At 39.0% G+C, this 19,338-nt stretch overlaps 1 protein-coding gene across 1 annotated transcript in view; it reads left to right on the forward strand.

Annotated features, from left to right (window-relative positions):
• The window catches only part of LOC110209593 (cilia- and flagella-associated protein 43-like), a 180,952-nt gene that overhangs the window by 108,865 nt on the left and 52,749 nt on the right, over nt 1-19,338 (forward strand). The window contains exons 22-25 of the mRNA XM_078151617.1: nt 854-958; nt 12,475-12,591; nt 14,133-14,372; nt 15,521-15,727. Coding sequence (XP_078007743.1) covers nt 854-958; nt 12,475-12,591; nt 14,133-14,372; nt 15,521-15,727 — 669 coding nt within the window. The remainder of the gene's footprint in view (nt 1-853; nt 959-12,474; nt 12,592-14,132; nt 14,373-15,520; nt 15,728-19,338) is intronic.

A 19,338-nucleotide genomic window follows, 5' to 3' on the forward strand; every position in this document is an offset into this window, starting at 1 on the left:
AAGAGAGGGATAGAGAGAGAGAAAGAGATGATATTACAAGAATTGAAGTCTTTTATCATTATTATATCATACCTCTATGCCTGGCTTATGATCTATTACCTGAAGAGAAAATTGCTTTACTTTGTCCTTTTACTGACCTTTATCCAAATGGCTTTCAACAATGCATTCTCTGATTACTATACTTCTTCGCATGCATATACCTTTTTAATGTATAATGCTATCTGCTTTTCCTCTCTTTTCCCCCATGATGTTTTATTTGGGGAAAAAAATGCCCCCAGAACGATATTGCAGTCATGAGTTTCATCCTACCAAGGCTCAGTGATATCTGCGAGGTCAAATGTGCCTTCTTGTGTTAGGACTTCTAGTTTGCTTGTTTGTTTCCTTACATTCATGCATTTAGATATAGATATTTTCAGTCATGGGTTTTACTACTGGCTCCTTTTCAGTGGCCTTCCTGGTGCTCAACAGCTACTCTTTCCATATTATATTTTTATCTCTGTGGAACTGAGCAGTTTTCTCCTTACCCCATCCTTTTCAGTTTTAAAAGGTTTGACTAGATTTGTAAAACACCAGGCAAATACTAATCAGCCCTCTTTAGGAGCATACTGTCCCTGCAGTGGACCTGTTACCTTGGGGTTGTTTACTCTGTTGGTGCAGATCATAGCCCATCCACGCTCTTCTCATCCTGTATTGTTCTAGTTCATATTATTATGTAGATCCTCCATAGAGGTTGCATGTGTGTGTGCACACATATACACATGATATTTGTCTATATCTCCATGTCAGTTACCATGTTAGTAAGTTCTACATATGTGACTTTTTGAAACCATTACAATTTCTTTTTTTCTTACAGTTAAGAAGGGAAACAGAAATGGAAAATCTAGCTAAGATGTATTTATGGAACATTTTAAAAGAAGAATGCTGGGATTCCATGAGCGTAAAAAGTCAAGAACTTATGGTGAATATTCTAAATATATTATCTCAATTATTAATAACCTCAGATGTAATATCCATTGAAGCTAAAGGTAAACAATCCTTCCATTATTGAAAACTGTTCCTCCCAAAGCTCAGAGCACTGCCTGTTCAGTCACCTATAGAGCTTTCCCAGCACAGTACCTATGATCTATCCTCTTCATTTAGACCCTTTCTGCTCTGGTCCGTTTGGGTTTTCAAACTAATGTCTCTTCATATTTGTCTTTTCTCCTTTCCTCTTCCACCCTTCAGTAATGCTTGCAATTACTTTTTCATTCCTGATCTGTTCTTTCACAGATTTTTCTCTCTGAAAATCATGTCAAAGATTATGTATACCAAGAACATATTTACAATGATCCTTTGTCATGGTCTCATGTCTTCTGATAAAAGTATGCCCAGAAGAAGAAAGGGCCCCATAGGTTTTTTTGAGGATGCATTTGTAAGTAATCTTGTGACACAGAGTAATCATCACTTGACCCATGAGTATTCTTTTGCCTAAGAATTTGAAGAACTTGTAGCACACTCTGGTGGTACTGAAGACTCTCTGAGGGACTCAGCCCTAGTGAGTATAAAGACATACAGTGAAAGTCACACAGTGACATTGGGCTGTCGGAGCTATACTGCTTCGCCATAAACAAATCGTAACAAGCTCTCATACTCTCTTTACTTTCAAGACACATACCTCTGCAACCACAGTATAATTGGTCAGCCTGTAGCAAACCTACTTTTATGGACCACTTACAAGCTGCCTTGGAATGAGAGGCTTGTGTTCTTGTTAGGGTTACTGATAGCAGGTGCTAGCTTCCTAATCCCACAGATCACCTGACTTGCATCATTCCTTTCTGGAAATCTTATGAAAGGGCATGGACAAAAATCACATGGAATGAGAAATCCTGAATGGTTTACAACCTACCTTGGTGTGGCAACTATCCACACTGATAAAATCATACATCTAGCAAAAAAAAAATTTAATGAATTTGTCCCTTATGTATCTTTTTTGTACATTGTGTTTACATGTTGTATCACTCATAAGACTGTAAGCTCTTTGAAAATAGAAACCATTTTTGTCTTTCTTTGTATCCCCAGTGCTTAGGATGGTGCCTGGAACATAGTAGATGCTTAATAAATACTTGTTGATTTAACCTGATTTTTCATTACTTCAACTCTCTACAGTAGACTTGAGACCTTATCAGGTGGCTATTTACCCAGATTATAGCCCATCCCTGCTTTCCTGTGTAATTCTTCTCCGTTTCATTTTATAGGTCCTCTAGGCAGGGGTAGAGAAATCTGCAGTTACATGTGGCCCTCTAGGTCTTCAGGTGCAGCCTTTTGACTAAATCCAAACTTCAAAGAACAAAGGGATTCAGTCAAAGGGCTGTATTTGAGGACCTAGAGGGCCACATGTGGCCTCAAGGCCACAGATTCCCTACCCGTGCTAAAGAATCTATACTAAATAACCTGGATGGTTTCCTCTAGGTTTTTTTAAAAATTAATTTATTTTTAGTTTTCAACATTCACTTCCATAAAATTTTGAGTTTTAAATTTTCTCCCCCTCCCCTCCCCAAGAAGGCATGCAGTCTGATATAGGCTCTACATATACATTCATATTAAACATATTTTCATATTAGTTATGATGTAAAGAAGAATTAGAACTAATGGGAAGAACCACGAAAAAGAAAAAAACAAAACAACAAAAGAAAAGGAGAGCAAATAGTATGCTTCCATCTGCATTCATACTCCAAAGTTCTTTTTCTGGATGTGGATGGCATTTTCCATCATGAGTCTTTTGGAGTTATCTTAGTTGCATTGCTGAGAAGAGCTAAGTATCAAAGTCAGTCATTACACAATGTGGCTGTTATTTTGTACAGTGTTCTCCTGGTACTGCTCATTTCACTCAGCATCAGTTCATATAACACTTTCCAGGTTTTTCTGAAGTTTGCCTGTTCATCATTTCTTATGGCACAGTAGTATTCCATTACATTCATATACCACAACTTATTCAGCCATTCCCCAACTGATGGATGTCCCCTCAATTTCCAATTCTTTGCCACGACAGAAAAGGCTGCTATAAATATTTTTGTACATGTGAGTCCTTTTCCTATTTGTATGCTCTCTCTGGGACATAGCCCTAGAAGTGCTATTGCTGGGTCAAAGGGTATGCACATTTTTATAGCCCTTTGGGCATAGTTCCAAATTGTTCTCCAAAATGGTTGGATCATTTCACAACTCCACCAACAATGCAGTAGTGTTCCAATTTTCTCACATCTTCTCCAACATTTATCATTGTCCTTTTTTGTCGTGTTGGCCAGTCTGATAGGTGTGATGTGGTACGTCAGAGTTGTTTTGATTTGCATTTTTCTAATCAGTAGTGATTTAGAGCATTTTTTATATGACTATAAATAGCTTTAATTTCTTCCTCTGCAAATTGCCTGTTCATATCCTTTGACCATTTATCAACTGGGGAACGATTTGTATTCCTATAAATTCGACTCAGTTCTCTATGTATCTTAGAAATGAGGCCTTTATCAGAAACACTGGCTGTAAAAATTGTTTCCCAGCTTTCTACTTCCTTTCTAGTGTTGGTTGCGTTGGCTTTGTTTGTGCAAAACCTTTTCAATTTAATGTAATCAAAATCATCCGTTTTGCATTTTATAATGTTCCCTATCTCTTGTTTGGTCATAAGTTCTTCCCTTCTCCATAGATCTGACAGGTAAACTACTCCTTGCTCTCCTAGTTTTCTTATAGTATTATATCTATATTATATAGATGGTGTCCTCTAGGTTTTTTTTTAAATTTTGACAGTACCAAGGGAATATGTGGGCTCTCATTTGTTATCCCTCATTGACAACACGTGACTGGCCCACCTCCTTTTCCAATTATGCATTTTCTTAGTGAAAACTGTTAAGTCACTTCTTGAGCATCAGTCACAACTAGAACTACGCAGCAGCTTACTTATACCCCCGTGTAGTTCTCCATTACACCTTTGGTCACCTGCAACTTTAATTTCTCAGGGAATGTAGTGTCTTAAAATTATCACTTGGGAGATATTTGCATTGAAAAGTTGAGTTTTTGCTTAAAGGAACATCTTGGGGTTGTTAAAAGAACTGCACAATTCCCCAAATATAATCCAGCTGTTCTCTTCCTCTTATTCAATTTGGTGCTTAACTCACTGTCCATCTGTACTGTCTATTACACACACACACACACACACACACACACACACACACACACACACACTTCCTCCTGTACTCTCTCAGTGGGTGGACTGCATAATGACTGCATATTGACAAAACTAAATTGATTTTGTATCATTTTTATTGATCCTATTTGTAGTTAATTGGGTTTTGTCCTGTAGCTACCTAAGTCACAGTTCTTTGTCTCTGAACTTAGTTCTGAAATTCAGCTGGCCTGTCCTCCTGCTAATCACTGTTCTATTCTTGCCTCAAGGAAATCTTTTATCCTTGGAGGATGTGGATGAACACCAGGAGTCATCAAGCTATCCTTCATAGATATCTGGTTTGCTATCTAAAGAAGTGTGATCCACTATCTCTAACTTTGCAGGTGGATGCAAACAATGAACTTTTCTTAGTCACAGGAAGGAAGGAGGGGATTGTTGCTAGCCCCTCATTCCCAGTTTCAAACCAGTTATATTGTCCCTCATGCCTCATCTCTGTCACCAGTGCTGTTGTCCTCACTGTGACGATGCTGCCATGCCTATACCCAATCATAACTTGTTTCCAACCTACAAAGACCCGTTCTTTGTTCTCTACTCCCCAAAAATCATAAAAGGGGAGCTGTCCTTCTGTTTAGGTTCTTTGGCCTCACTGAGGCAGCCATTTATCTACTTTATTACCAGATGTCCTGCTAATAAACTATCATCTTGCTTGGAGAGAATATACCTCAGTCTACCTTTTGTTGAATTTTATTCATGACAATATCTAATCTGGACAACAGGCTTTTTTCATCCATATTATTTTTCTGTTTTGGTTGTTTTGCCGATCTATTTCAAAAAATCCTAGATTTCATAGAGAGGTTTCATAATATTTGGGAACTTGATTCAATCAGTCCAATATCTTTTGCACAAAAAAGCATATAGAGGACCTCACCATCTACAGGCCATGGACTATGTTCAAGGCATCCCCCATAACAGTGGTGAACAATTTGGGAAAGCATATATCTCCCTGTTTTATGCCTCAATTAATGTTAATAATCAGAAGATGGTTGAACAAAGTTGTCTCTCTGGTTTCCTTTATCAAAGAATCTTATATGATCTTAACATATTCATGAGATAGTCCTTGTTGGAGGAAAACCTTTAAGATTTCATTTTACTCTACTAGGTAAAATGAATTGTTTGAGGGTTTTTTTGTAACCAACAAATAATAAACGTAGACTCTTGTATTATATACCTTTCAGTTAATTGTGTAACAGTAAACATATGCTTGCTGTAGAGACTTGTTTGAGAAAACCTGCCTGTTTCATTCTCATATCTTCAGTAAGAAAATCCTCAATTTTCATGTAAATCATTCCCATAAAGATTTTATAAAGATGTAAAAGTGCCAGTAATTCTTGATCAATTCAATTCAACAAGTATGGATTAAGCACCTTTTATGTTCTGGGCGCTGAACTAGGTACTAGACTTAAGAAAACAAAAACCAAATAGTTCTTGCCCTCAAAAAATTGACATTCTATGGGGGAAGGAGGTCCAACAACAGACACTGAAAAGTAAATACAAATTTATACAAAATACAAAGTGCAAGGGACAAGGGACAAGGGATGGCTAACCGCAGTAGGAGGCTTGCAGGCAGGGGGCCGGTCTGTGAGAAAGGCAGAAGTGAGAAAGGGCCTGACCTTAGGGAGAGGAGCAAAGGAGCCATGTGGACCATCACATAGCGTGCATTACTCAGTTTAATACAAACTGAGTTTATGTGTTCCCAACTGGGCCCTCCCTGCTGCTTGCCAGACCTTTTATTCTTCACTGTTTGATTTTATCTCACTGCCTTCAGTGTCTGTCTGAGCTTTCTCTTCTTAAGTCACCTATGCCACTTCTACTCCACTTTGCTTCATACTTCATAGAAAAAATTGAGACCCTCTGTCATGGCCCCTCTTTTCTCCTCAGCTTTATAAGTCAAATCACCTTTGTTTCACGCCCCACTCCTCCTTTGCTCTGGTTCTGGGGGGTAGTTGGGGTGGGGGAGTGAGCCACCTTCTTGCAAATGCTAGCTGTCCTGCCTAGCAACTCCTCAGTTCATTTACTGTATTATCCACTCTTATATGAATGGACCCCTAAGTCTCTGTCCAGAACATTCTTTTCTTCTCTCTGTACTTTCTTTATTGGTGATCTCATTCAAATGAGACCCAGAGTTAAACATCAAACACTAGTCTTTCTCCAGAATACCATCAAGAACCAATTAAACATTTTGAACCAGGTGTCCTATAGTCGTATCAAATTCAAGATATACAGAATTAGTCAACTTTCCTATCAAACCCTCTCCTCTTTCTAGCTTCCCTATATCCATCAAATGTTCCCAGTGAGATAGTTATCCTCAGCTTTCTCCTCTTCATCACTCCTCACATCTAATTGATGGGGTATGGGCCCAATCCAAGACCTTTGCCCTTCACCCCCAAAAGAGTTTGGGTCCCATTTGTCTATAGGCCCCAGAAAACCCTTAAACTTTCTTTGACCTCACTCTGGTCTCAAACAGTTGCCTGAAGCTATACTCCACTCAACTGGCCTTTCCTTATCTCTTGTTCTCTCCCTATCTCCCTTTGAAATCCTAAGGAAGAAGACTAATCTTTGATCCCACTTTTGATCTTATCAACCTCTTCCTTCCAGTTCTTTGCTCCATTGTCTATTCCTATTGTCTATTCAACCTCCCAGACATTCCCATTGGAATTCTCCCTAAACTTACCTCAGCTTCATGATCTTTCTCCCAGCCCCAACTCTGAACACCCAAAATTATTTGAGTGTATATAAGATCCACTCTGGCCCCCATTTAAATGCTGAGATTTACTCATGCCTGCTCATCTTTACAGGCGTCACTGATGTTCAGACTCCTTAAGAGCCTCTATGGCCCATCTCTAATAAAACTTTGTCTGTGGCTGAAAGAAGATTTGGGTCAAATTCATTTGGGCAGGGTCCACCGTGCCATGATTTAGGGGTCCCAGAAGCCCAAGAATCTAGACCTTATTATAATCAGTTGCCAGTTTTGACAGTTCTACCTTCATAATATCTCTTGCATCCATCCCCTTCTTTCTACTCACATGACTCTTACCCTAGTTTAGGCCCTTGTTACCTTTTACCTGGACTGTTGCAATATCCTCCAGTTTGTCTTCCTGAAATTCATATTCCATATAGCCACCAAATCATGTTCCTAAAGCATAGGTCTGACCATGTTCCTCCCCTATATAAGTGCTTATTCTTACCTTTACAACAAAATACAAGTTCCTGTTTGCCTTTTAAAGCCCTTCACAATCTGGCTGTAATCTTTCTGGGCTTTCTTTGATTGGGCATTGCTCCCCTTCACAGATTTTGCAATCCAGCCTACCTGGCCTGCTGGCTGCTGCCCAGACATGACATTTCCTCTCCCATTTCCATACTTTTTCACAGGATGGTATCTGCCTAGAATGACTCCATCTCACCTCTGCCTCACAGAATCCCTTGATTTATTTAAAGTTCAAGTGCCAACTTCTGCAGGAAGCCTGTACTGATCCCCTCAGTTGCTGTACCCTCTCCTAGGAAATTAATTTGTGTCTTTGTTTTTGTATTTTGTTTGCATTTAATTTCTTCTGTTTATGTTGTTCCCCAAATAACATGTAGGCTCTTAGAATTGTTTTGTTTTGGTCTTTTTATGTCTACTTCCTAGCACAGTGCCTGTCACATATTTAGTACTTAATGTTTTTAAAATTGTTTTTGAAAGCCAGGTTGTACAGCTTTAAATGTCAAACAGTGGACTTTATATTTTATCTTAATGGCAACAGAGTCACTTCTTAAGCTTCTTAAGCAGATGAGTGACAAGGTCAGAACTGTGCTTTAGGGATATCAGTTTTGAAGCCCTATGGAAGAGATACTAGAGAGCTAGGCAGGCAGACCAAGTAGAAGGCCATTGTAGTAAGCCAGGTGAGAGAGGGGCAGTGCGTTACAGTGAAGGGGAAAACACTTGCTCTGGAGTCGGAGGACATGGGTTCAAATCTTCTCTCTAAGATTACTTGTGTGATTACTTTGGGTAAGTCATTTGATGTCCCTGGGCCTCAGATTCCATATCTGTAAAATGAGGGAGTTGAACTAGATGGGGGAAGGTCTTTGAGGTTCCTTCTAGCTCTAAATCTGTGATCCATGTGGGTGATGTTCTCAAGATGAGTGTATGAGCCCTGCCAAGGATATTATTATATTAGGATATTATATACAAACAATATAATGTTTATATTATAATGTAAATAATAATATGAAGGATATTATTAGGGATAGACTAGACAAGGTTTGGCAACTGATTGGCTGAGAGGAACAAAGGAGAGGAAAGAGTTAAGGATGACTCTGAGGTTTTAAATCTGGGTAACTGGAAGGGTGGTGGTACTCTTACAAAGGCAAGGCAGCAAACATTTATTAAGCTCTTACGATATGCCAGGCATTGTTATAAGTGCTGAACATACAAATACAAGAAAAAGAGACAGTTAAAGTCAGAAGCACAGCTAGAAGGGGAATGAAGGTTGGCTTGCCCATTCCCCTCCTCAAAATGGAAGCCTCACGAGGAACTCACCCATGGCAGAAGGGGCCATCATAACAGGGAAAAAAGGCCACAAGGGCTAATAGGTGTTCCAGATTGAGACTGCATATGAGGCATGGTGTTGAAATCCAGGAATAAAGAAATCAAAAGAAAGAGAGGGTTGTGTGGGGGTTGAGAAGAAAGACTAATGAGTTCTGCTTTGGACACATTGAGTTTGAAATGATTTTAGGGCATCCAGGTGGAGATATCCAGCAGGCAAGACTGCATCTTAGGAGAGAGATGAGGGCTAGTTTTATAGATCTGAGAGTCATCTACATAGAATTGAACCCATGGAACTGATGAAAGAGAGGATAGAGAGAAAAGGGAAGAGACCAGTCGTAGAAGGCCAGGATTGAGTTAGGTTATGGTACAGTCTCACAGCAAATACAGTGCAGCCAGCCCTCAGAGGATGACCTAAGGGGGAGACATGTCTTCCAATTAATGATCACTTGAGAAGGAAAGGCCTCCTAGGAGTGTGTAAGGACCTGCCACCATCTGTTTGGGGGCTTTTCAGACTTCAAAGAATCCCTAACTTCATGTGGCTTGTCTCTACCTGGGATCACCCAGCAAATCTTCACAATCAATGTTGCTTCGTTATCGTTGTGAAACTACTTGAGGGTTCTATCCTTTCTATCTCAGTAAAGCAGGTGCTGGCTCACATACCTAAACTAAGTGCTTCATTGCATCAACCATGAATAGGACAGGAATGATGATCCTGAAAAGGAGCCTGACAAAGATCAGTTAGAGGCACAGGGAGAATGGGGAGTTAAGTGTGATAAGAACCAAGGTCAGAGAAGGTAAATAGGAAGAAAGGGTGATTAACAATGTCAGGTAGCATAGAAGTCAAGAAGGATGAGGACTGAGAAAGGCCACTGGACTTAGTGATCACAAGATTATGGGTGACCTATTTCAGGTGGGTTTGGGAGCCAAACTGCAAGAAACTAAGAAGTAAGAGAGTAATAATAAAATGGGGACAAAATATGCTTTTTTCTGGCAGTTTGGCTGTGAAGTGGAAGAGAGACATATGACAATAGCTTGAGAGAACAGGATGGTTACTATGGCAGCATTACCATCCTTCCAGTCACTCAGTTTTATAAGCCTGATGTCATCCTCAACTCTTCTCTCTTGCTCACAAATTGCCAAACTGATTGCCTAATGGATGCTAAGTCTTATAACTTCTTTCTTTATAACATCTCTGGCATTTCTACTCACACAGTGACCAACATAATCCAAACCTAATCCATTACCTTTTGTCTGGCCCTATTGCAATAATCTTCTAATCGGTCTCCCAGGCTCAAGTCTTTCTCCACTCCAGTCTATCCACCATATAGCTGCCTGAGTGTAGATCTGGTCATGTCACCACTCCCACCCTTACCTCCCCACCACCACTCAATAAACTGTAGTGGCTTCTGATTACCTGTAGGGTCAAATATAAACTCTATGCACATAAACTGAGTGCCTTTTTTTTCTCTTGCGAAGAGCTAGACACAAGTCAGATTTCTGAGTTCCCAGGAGAAAGCCTGGATGTAGGAAATACATCATTTATCAATAGGCCAAAGATCTGTGACTTGGTTGGTATAGACATTCCCTTTCCTGATGCTAATCACAACACATCTATAACTTGCACTATTACAGAGTTTCTTGAAGTTCAAAGAGATTAAATTACTTGACCATAATCATACAATGTCAGAGATGGGATTTAAAAGTCAAACACACTCTTCACTATGCTATATAAATTCTGGTGGGAAGAAATATTAGCTATATTCTGATAATCTGGGTGAGCCAATATTGAGTGACAGCATGAGCCAAAAAGAATTTGGCTGGTAAGGAAACTGCAGTTACAGGTCATACTGTTTGAAGCCTTAAGTATTGATTACACCAAAAGGCTACCTTCTGAACTCTCTCCTATTCTCTGTGTCAGTTTGCATGATCCTGGTAGTTACTGGTTAGGGGGCTTTAATACCAAGGTTGTCAAAGTGAATCCGTCCTTGATGGCTACTGTGATTATTATCCTGGACAACATCTTCATGGGTCTGTTTTAGTAACTCTGCACCGATTCCCCATTGTACATTGTCAACACTTAGAGCATTGATCCTGGACTTATGCTAACTCCAAGACTTTGTGATTTAGGTCCTTCTGAATGGTTGGATATATTGAATTTATAATCAATGACCAGTTCTATATTAGGTTTATAAAAATAATATACTGTGATGATTATACTCATAATATTTCTTGGTCTGTAAGATTATATCTTATCATATAGGATTTAATTGTTATAGGCAAAGAAGTAATTTCAGAATCAGCTGTCTCTGTAATAAGAACACTGATAAGTTAGAACAAGGATCACTGAGAACAATTTATGGTATTACAGGCTTATAGTACAATACAAAGCATCTTATTGTTGTTATTCGGTCTTGTCTGACTCTTCATGATCTCATTTTGGATTTTCTTGGCAAAGATACTGGAGTGGTTTTCTGTTTCCTTCTCCAGCTTACTTTATAGATGAGGAAACTGAGGCAAACAGGGTTAAATGACTTGCCCAGGGTCATACAGCTAGTAAGTATCTGAGGCTGCATTTCAACTTGGGGTCCTCCTAACTCCAGGCCAACCACCCCATCCACGGTACCACCTAGATGTCCATTCAAACCACCTTTAACAAAAACTATAGGAATTCAAAAGAGATGAATTTGCCACTACTGATGCTGAAAAAGTCACTATTAATGCTGGAAAAACGAAGTAGACAGAAAATGTATGTTATCGTGGAGGATGACACAGCTAGAGACGCAGCCCAATGAGTGTGTTGGTCAGTATATTTTGAATAGACACTGCAGACAATGAGTCCAGAATTGAGTAGGAGCGGGATCAAGGTGGATCACATTTGGGAAATTACATAATACTTATCACATTCCTAAACTTTTGCAGCTATCAAAGCCTATCATGTTACTACTAGTGTTTACTCAGTGATGCTATATTACTGCAAATCCTGGAACACCAAGAATAAAAATTATGAATAATCCAAATAGCAGTGGAAAGCTGCATGGGAGGTATAAATTGTCAGCATCATGTGACTTGAGTCTGTAGCAGTAACTTGCATATGAGAAGTAGTACAAGAGACACTTAAGGGAAATGTGACTGGGAAATGAGGTGGGCTCATCATGCAGTGAATATGAAAGGAAAGAGGTGAACAGTCTCAGTGGTACATTGGTATAGCTAAGAGAAATAAAGAAAATAGAGCAATGCCTTCAACAAGGTGATGGATCTTTTATACCAAAGTTGTAAGAAGATATAGATAAGGATCACACAGGATGAAATGTGAAGAGGTTGTGATATGTATCAATTTGAGAGGGTACAGGGACAGCTAGGTGGCACAGTGGATAGAGCACCGGCCCTGAAGTCAGGAAGACTTGAGTTCAAATCTGGCCTCAGATGAAATACTTGACACTAGCTGTGTGACCCTGGGCAAGTCACTTAACCCCAACTGCCTAAAAAGAAAAAGAAAACGATTTGAGAGGGTACTAAATGAGAAAAAAACCAGGGCTCCATTAAATAGTAAAATTACTAATGAATAGTCATTACCCCATTACATTTCTAAATCCTCATGTTCCATACCAGTATGAATGAAATTATGTCAACTTATATTGTAAAAGCATTAACCATTGATGCTATTTATCAAGAGACTTTATTTTTCACAAATAAACTTAAAACATGTCTTGATTCTTTGTTATTTTTTACATTTGTCAAGTCCTTTCATAATCATTTGAAAGTCCAGAATTTCCCAATGAAAAAGCGAACTCCAGAAGAGTTGAAAGAATTGGAGACAGTTTTACAGATAAGGAAGCTTCAAGAAGCTGTACTTAAAGTATGGGTTTGAATGTGTGTGTGATGCCTTTTAACTTAGTCTCTCTTAGTGCTGACTTTAATTGAAATGCAGTGTAAAAGATGTTGAAAATGTCATTTCTGTTAATATTTACAACTTATTACTTTATGTAATAAATTCTACTAAGTAATATATGCTTGTTCAGTTAGCATAGATTTTTTAAAAATATGAAAATGAGCATAGTACGTGAACTTTTAATTATTTAGTGAGTAGTGATGAGGTATTGCCTTTAGCCATTGATACTTTTTCCCCTTGTCCCTTTTATATGGTGATGTACAATTTTAAGAAAAGTAGTCAAGGGCAGAATGAATTGTTACTTTGGAGCAATATGTTTTTCCATGCAGAATTATCCCGTACAGGTTAGAACTCATAGCTGTGTACTTTACCTGGCATTAAAAGAACAAAGTCAGACCCTAAAAAAAACAATATCTCTAGATGTAGTATGAGCTGCTGCTGAGCAGTCTAAAACTTTCCATTTATAGTTTCTGAAGTATAAAACATTCACTATTTGCTGCTTAACTTATACATAGCAATCATTATTTGAATTAGTTCCTGTATAAATTACAAACTCATTAGACATTTTTTTTTTCATATTTAAGTACCAAAACCACCTCTAAATATTTAAAAGGACAAATTGTTTTATCAGCCTTATACTGCTGAGTGCAAGGTGGCACAGCTAGGTGGTACTGGGCCTGGAGTCCAGAAGACCTGAGTTCAAATCCAGCTTTATTAGATACTTATTAGCTGTGAGACCCTAAGTAAGTCACTTTACCTCTGTGTGTCTCAGTTTTCCCATCTGTAAAATGAGAATAATAATAGCATCTAATTCTTAGGGTGTTGTGAGGATAAAATGAGATAATCTTTGTAAAGGACTCTGCAGACTTTAAAACATTGTATTCATTGTTGTTCATTTGTTTCAGGCACATCTGATTCGTTGTGACCTCATTTGGGGTTTTCTTGGCAGAGATATGGGAGTGCTTTGCCATTTCCTTCTCCAGCTCATTTTACAGATGAGGAAACTAAGACAAACAGGGTTAAGTGTCTTGCCCAGGGTCACACATCTAGTAAATGTGTAAGGCCAGATTTTTTTTTTGATGAGGCAATTGGGGTTAAGTGACTTGCCCAGGGTCACACAGCTAGTAAGTATCAAGTGTCTGAGACCAGATTTGAACCCATGTCCCCCTGACTCCAGGGCCAGTGCTCTATCCACTGTGCCCCCTCTAAGGCCAGATTTTTAACTCAGGTTTTCCTGACTCCAGGCTTAGCACAATCTACTGTGTCACCTAGCTACCAAAGCATTATAAACACTAGCTATTGTTATTGCTATTATTTATCTATAGTATTTATTAGTCTCTGAAGATTTAATCTCTTCTATAGGAATTTCTAAGTCTGCCTACAATTTTGAATACCAGTGTTGAAAGCAGAATTTAAAGTCTTAGGGTGATTTTTAAATAATTATCTTAACTGGTTGACATTTAGGGAAGTTGTTTGCTAATAATGAATGTGTGTTTTTTCATACATAGTTGCAAAAGCATATTGTAGAGGTTTATCCCACAGCTTCTTCCCTGGGTCGAAAGACACATGAAGAAGAGGAAGACGAAGAGGATGAGGATGAACAGGAATTAGCAAAAAAAGATAGTGGCGTACTCGATTATCTACTTGGAAGTTTATGTACAAGCTTTGGTATAGATATAAGCATATTGAATAGGCAATTGGAACTTCATACCAGAGAGGACAAAATCAACCAGATTATATTATTGAAGGTGAGCTATTTTTATCTTTGAAATTAGTAGAGCTTCCTTATAAAGTGCTTTTTTTTTAGGTTGCATACTAGATTAAAGTGCAGATCAGTGTTTTCCCCTTTTTAAGTTGATATAGATCTGAATAGGGGTGGCTTCAGAGCCTGGAAGACCCAGATTCAAGTCCTATCTCTGACATGAATTGGTTGTGTGACCCTAATCTCTTAATGCCCTAAGCACTAAAACTTTAAATTGCTGATTCACATTGTAAGAGGGACTTTCCTCACCAGTGGGCTCCTTATAGCAGTGAAATATCACAGGCTTAGTCCCTATCCCTATCCTATGTGCTGTTTTATAATAGTATAGAAAATATACAGAATTTGGATCATTGTGACATAGCCTGTAGGGGATATATAAGGAGTACATTGCATTAGTGTCCCACATTATAATTAATACAATCCTGGGATGCCAGTCCTGCTTTTGGGCAATGGATCCTTTCTTCTTTTTTTTAAAAAATCAAAAAGCCTTTAACTTTAAGTGATGTGTGTATGTGTGTATGTGTGTACAATGATAAGGCAAAGAAAATCCTGTTCCCGTACTATTTTATTTATTTATAAATGGTAAGAAAAAACATTCTGATCTCATGACAATATAAAGTCTTTTTTTTATCATCTTTGCTCCTAAACCACCAAATGTCAGAGAATGGAAAATAGAGCATAGACTCAACATATTTTTGATTGAGTGAAACCTTCAATTAAAAGTCAACCCAAAGGTTATCTCCTTGATATCTATGCTGGTGCCTTTACCTTTTGGCAATAAGGAGCCCCTGAAGATTATTGTGCTGGGGATAACTTTGAATCACTGAATTTTAGAACTGGAAATTACTTTAGCTCATGTAGTCTAAACTTCTCATTTTGTAGATGAGGAAACTGAGACTCAGAGAGTTAAATGACTTGTCCAAAGTCATAGTTGATGATAGAATCCTCATCTCCTGATCTCTACTTCAGTACTCTTTTTTATCATATTCTATGAAAAAGTATTCTTTTAGGAAAATTAATCTGATTTTGATTTGCAGGATAGATTTAGGGTAGGGAGATAGTGAAGAGTTGTTAAAATTGTAGGATAATATTATCATTAAAACTGCAACCTTTAACCAATCTGTGGTATTTCAGGACATTATTTACAAGATTAAAACCACTTTTAATAATGAGTTTCATGCCACCTTTCAACAAAAAATGTTGGAAATAGCACGTGTGAGGGAAAGAAACATAAGAATTCAAGAAATCATCACAAATCTAGAACTTGGGGAAGAGGTCTGGCAACCAGAAATAGAGGATTGTGAGAAGCCAGACTTAATTCTAACAGTAGAAGAAGATGAGGTACTGTTCAGCCTTTTCATCCTTTCCTTACCTTCTCATGCCACTTTTATGATTTTTTTTCTAGCTTTTTCATTAGTTAGATTGCTGACGGAAGCCATAGACATAGATGGTGTCAACAATAGCAGTAATTATAATAATTATAATGACAGCTCATTCATCTCATGCTTTACACTTTATAAAGTATTTTCCTCACAACTTTATGGGTCAGAGAAAGTATTACACTCATTGTAACAATAAGGAAAATGAGGGTCAGGAAACTTAAGTGACTGGCCCACTGTTAGCAATTAGTTGTCACAGCAAGTAGTTGTCATAGTCCATTTCAGCAGTGATGGGACTTGGGTACCAGAAATGTGAAGAGCAGTAGCTCTTTCATTATGACATAATTCTTAACTCACAGAAAGAAAGGCATAAAGAGATTGGAGTGCAAGAACAAGGGAAAATGAGTTCAGGACAAATAATACCCCCAGGGCTTAATGGTCACAGCAGATAGTTTCTAGCCATGAATGCAATGATCTCTGGGCTACAGCAGAAATAAGAAGGGGCCCAATGATGCTTCTGTGAGAGCCTGGGACTGGCATATCTAAGCCCTCATTCCTCCTTCAACAGATGAGATGCCTAGATCATTCATCCTCTCCACCAGGACAGCTCAAATGACAGGCCAGGACGAGATCTTTTATACAGATGAGAAACTGATCCTAGTAACTTCCTCACTTATGGACTCTGGGACTAGAGGCCAATGAATGCACATACTCCACCTTTAACTTCATAAGCAAATCAATACAAATAGCTTATGAGAGTAATTACATGGGAATCTAATTACATGATATGCTAGGGCATAGGGGTCCAAAAATGAGCAATAAAAATAATAGCTAGTACTTATATAGTGCTTTAAGGTTTGCCAAGTGCTTTACATGTGTTGTCTTCGTTGATCCTTAAAACAACCCAGCAAGGTAGGGGCTAGCAATGGGTTTCACTGGCCTGCAACTTTGTCACTAGATAATTTCAAATCAATCAATAATCAATGCTAAGTGCCCTGAATACAAATGTGGAAAAGAATGATGATCCTGGCTTTCAAGGAGCTTACAAGAGAGGACAGCACACAATAGAAGCTAAAAGGGGAGGGGAGTGGTGAAGGAAGATGGTACTGAGGCATGGTAGAGAAGACAAAGAAGTAAAAGATGAGCATAGCTGGATGGAAAATGAAGAGATATCTGAATAGATGCTGGACCTGTACCCCTGCTTAAATGGAGGGGTTTGTAGTTCCACCTGTAAGAAGAGGGGCAGAGGGTACTGATAAGGTGTGAGTAACAAAGGCTGATTGGATCTTTCAAGATGATGAGATTTCCTAATGATGAGTTTGGGGAGTGGTATGGTGAAGAAGCCAGAGTCTAAAATGCCAGGTGACAAATGAGATGATTTATAACTGCTTCAAACCAAGGTATTTACAAAGTTTACACAAGGGCACAGGGGTGACAGAATTGAGTGGAAGGATTCCGTGAGACATTCTTTCCCTCAGTAATTTATGGCTGCCTCAGTAGATTGGTTGGGTCTTGAGCCTAGGACTTTTGACTGGTTTCAATATCCATTCCATTATAACATGCTAGTTCTCACTAAAGGAAGTAAAAAGTGCTTAGGACCATATTTAATTGAGAAAAAATGAATCATAGGATCATAGAGTTACAGGTAGAAGGAACTTTAGAGATAATCGAGTCCAACTTTCTGATTTTATTTTATTTTATTTTTTCAGTCAAAGACAAGGTTTATTAGAACATCCATCATATTTGGGCAGATTCTTAAGGAGTCTGAACATGAGTAAGCAGTGGCTAGATTTTAGGAATCTGAGCAGTGGCTAGATTATAAGACTCTGAGTCTTGGCTAGATTATAAGAATCTAAGCATCTTAATGGAGACACAGTGGACCTTATAATACAGAAAGCCTGTGGGCGGGATCTAGGAGTGGCCAAGTAGTTTGGGGTGATGGGAGGAGGGGCCTAAGGAGATCTGGATGGGAAGGGAAATGGCTAGCGGCCATAGAGAGGTAAGACAATGGAGGGGAGATTGGGTGTAGCCACAGTGAAAGGCCAATTGACTGGATTATAGCCTCAGGCAAATGCCAGAGATTTGGCCATGTGGGAAAGTCCCCGGTTTTTCCTTTCTGGGGCCCAGATCCCATCCTCATCATTCTTCCCTCAAACAAATGGGACCCAAATTCTTTTGGAGTAAGGGGCAAAGGTCTCAGCTTCTGAAACGGCTTCCTGCTGGCAAGGGGTGTAGAGCTATCCCTGCCTCAAGGGGGTCCCAAAGAGGAGGTTGACTGGAACCAAGCACAGGCTGCATCCAGGGGATGATGTGGGGACATTGGCTGGTACTCGATGTTTGCTACCAACTGTAGGTGAATGGCCCATATTCTGGAAGACAAATCTGACAGAAAAAACTGCAGGGCCAGATATAAAGCAGGGACTAGATTTAGGGCCCAACTTTGAGAGGATAAAACATCCTTAGCTCTGTTTGGATTCAGATAATTCAGATAATCCAACCATGCAGTATCAAATCCACCTCATAGCCAGAATCAGGAATAGACGGTGGGTAACATTCCCTTCCAAAGGAACATAAAGGGGAAACTGAGCCAGGAGGATCCCATCTTAGACGGAGGCTAAAATTGTCCTCTCAGCTTTTCCCAATGCTGACTTCCCACCACTATCACCTTCTCTGAGTAGCTTGTGGCATTTCTCTCAGATGGTAGATTGATTATCAATGGATTATGACCCATCAGACAACTCAAAATAAAATCCTATCAGCTTTTACCTCAACCAGCAAGTTTTACTAATCACAGCTTAGGAAAAACATTTTCCAGGATTTATATCTCAAACAAATTTGTCATGGTGTAAAAAGCCAATCATTAGAGATTTCTATACACTTGCAAATTCTCAGCAAGCCATGCATAACCCAAACAAGCTTTTTGGCTAGTTTACACATTAAAACAATAACCAACAATAGCTAAATTATTTTAACAGTAACCAAATTATGAAAAGTTGTTTGACATAACTAATATAGAAAGTTCACCAATTTGAAACTTCAGACATACCCATTACCAATCAGGTGACTTCAGTTTGGCTAAATGCACTTCCAAATTACTTTACCCAGAGAATCAACATCTCATCATTAACTTTTAAAACTACAAATTTAAAAGAGCATGCTTACCCAAGTTTGGAGGCTAGCTTCATTACCTTGAGCAGGATGTGCTGAACCTGGGTGATGCTTCCAGGCAAAGGTTGCCCCAGAGTCCAAGGCCATTGCCTGTGGGGCCCATCCTGTAACTGCTGCCCCTCCTCCTGCCTTCTTTTCCTAGGTGGGGGAGGATGAAATCAAAGGTGAGGGGTGAAGGGTGAAACTCTCTTAGGAGAAGAGTAGTTAACAGATACCCTCTTGACTCAAGGGAAGGGAGTGACCAGGTTGTACAGGTGTTTCAAAACTCCTTAATGATCAATCACAAAACCTCTAGAATCTGCCAAGATATTTTTAGCTGTTCTAACTTTCCTTGTAACCTCCATGAAGGAGGATTCAGAGGTGCAGAGGGAAGGGAGTTAGTAAGCCTCAGGGAACCAAAATGCA

The sequence above is a fragment of the Phascolarctos cinereus genome, unplaced genomic scaffold (assembly GCF_003287225.1).
Source record: "Phascolarctos cinereus isolate Bilbo 61053 unplaced genomic scaffold, phaCin_HiC Scaffold_3;HRSCAF=262, whole genome shotgun sequence".
Lineage (NCBI taxonomy): Eukaryota > Metazoa > Chordata > Mammalia > Diprotodontia > Phascolarctidae > Phascolarctos > Phascolarctos cinereus.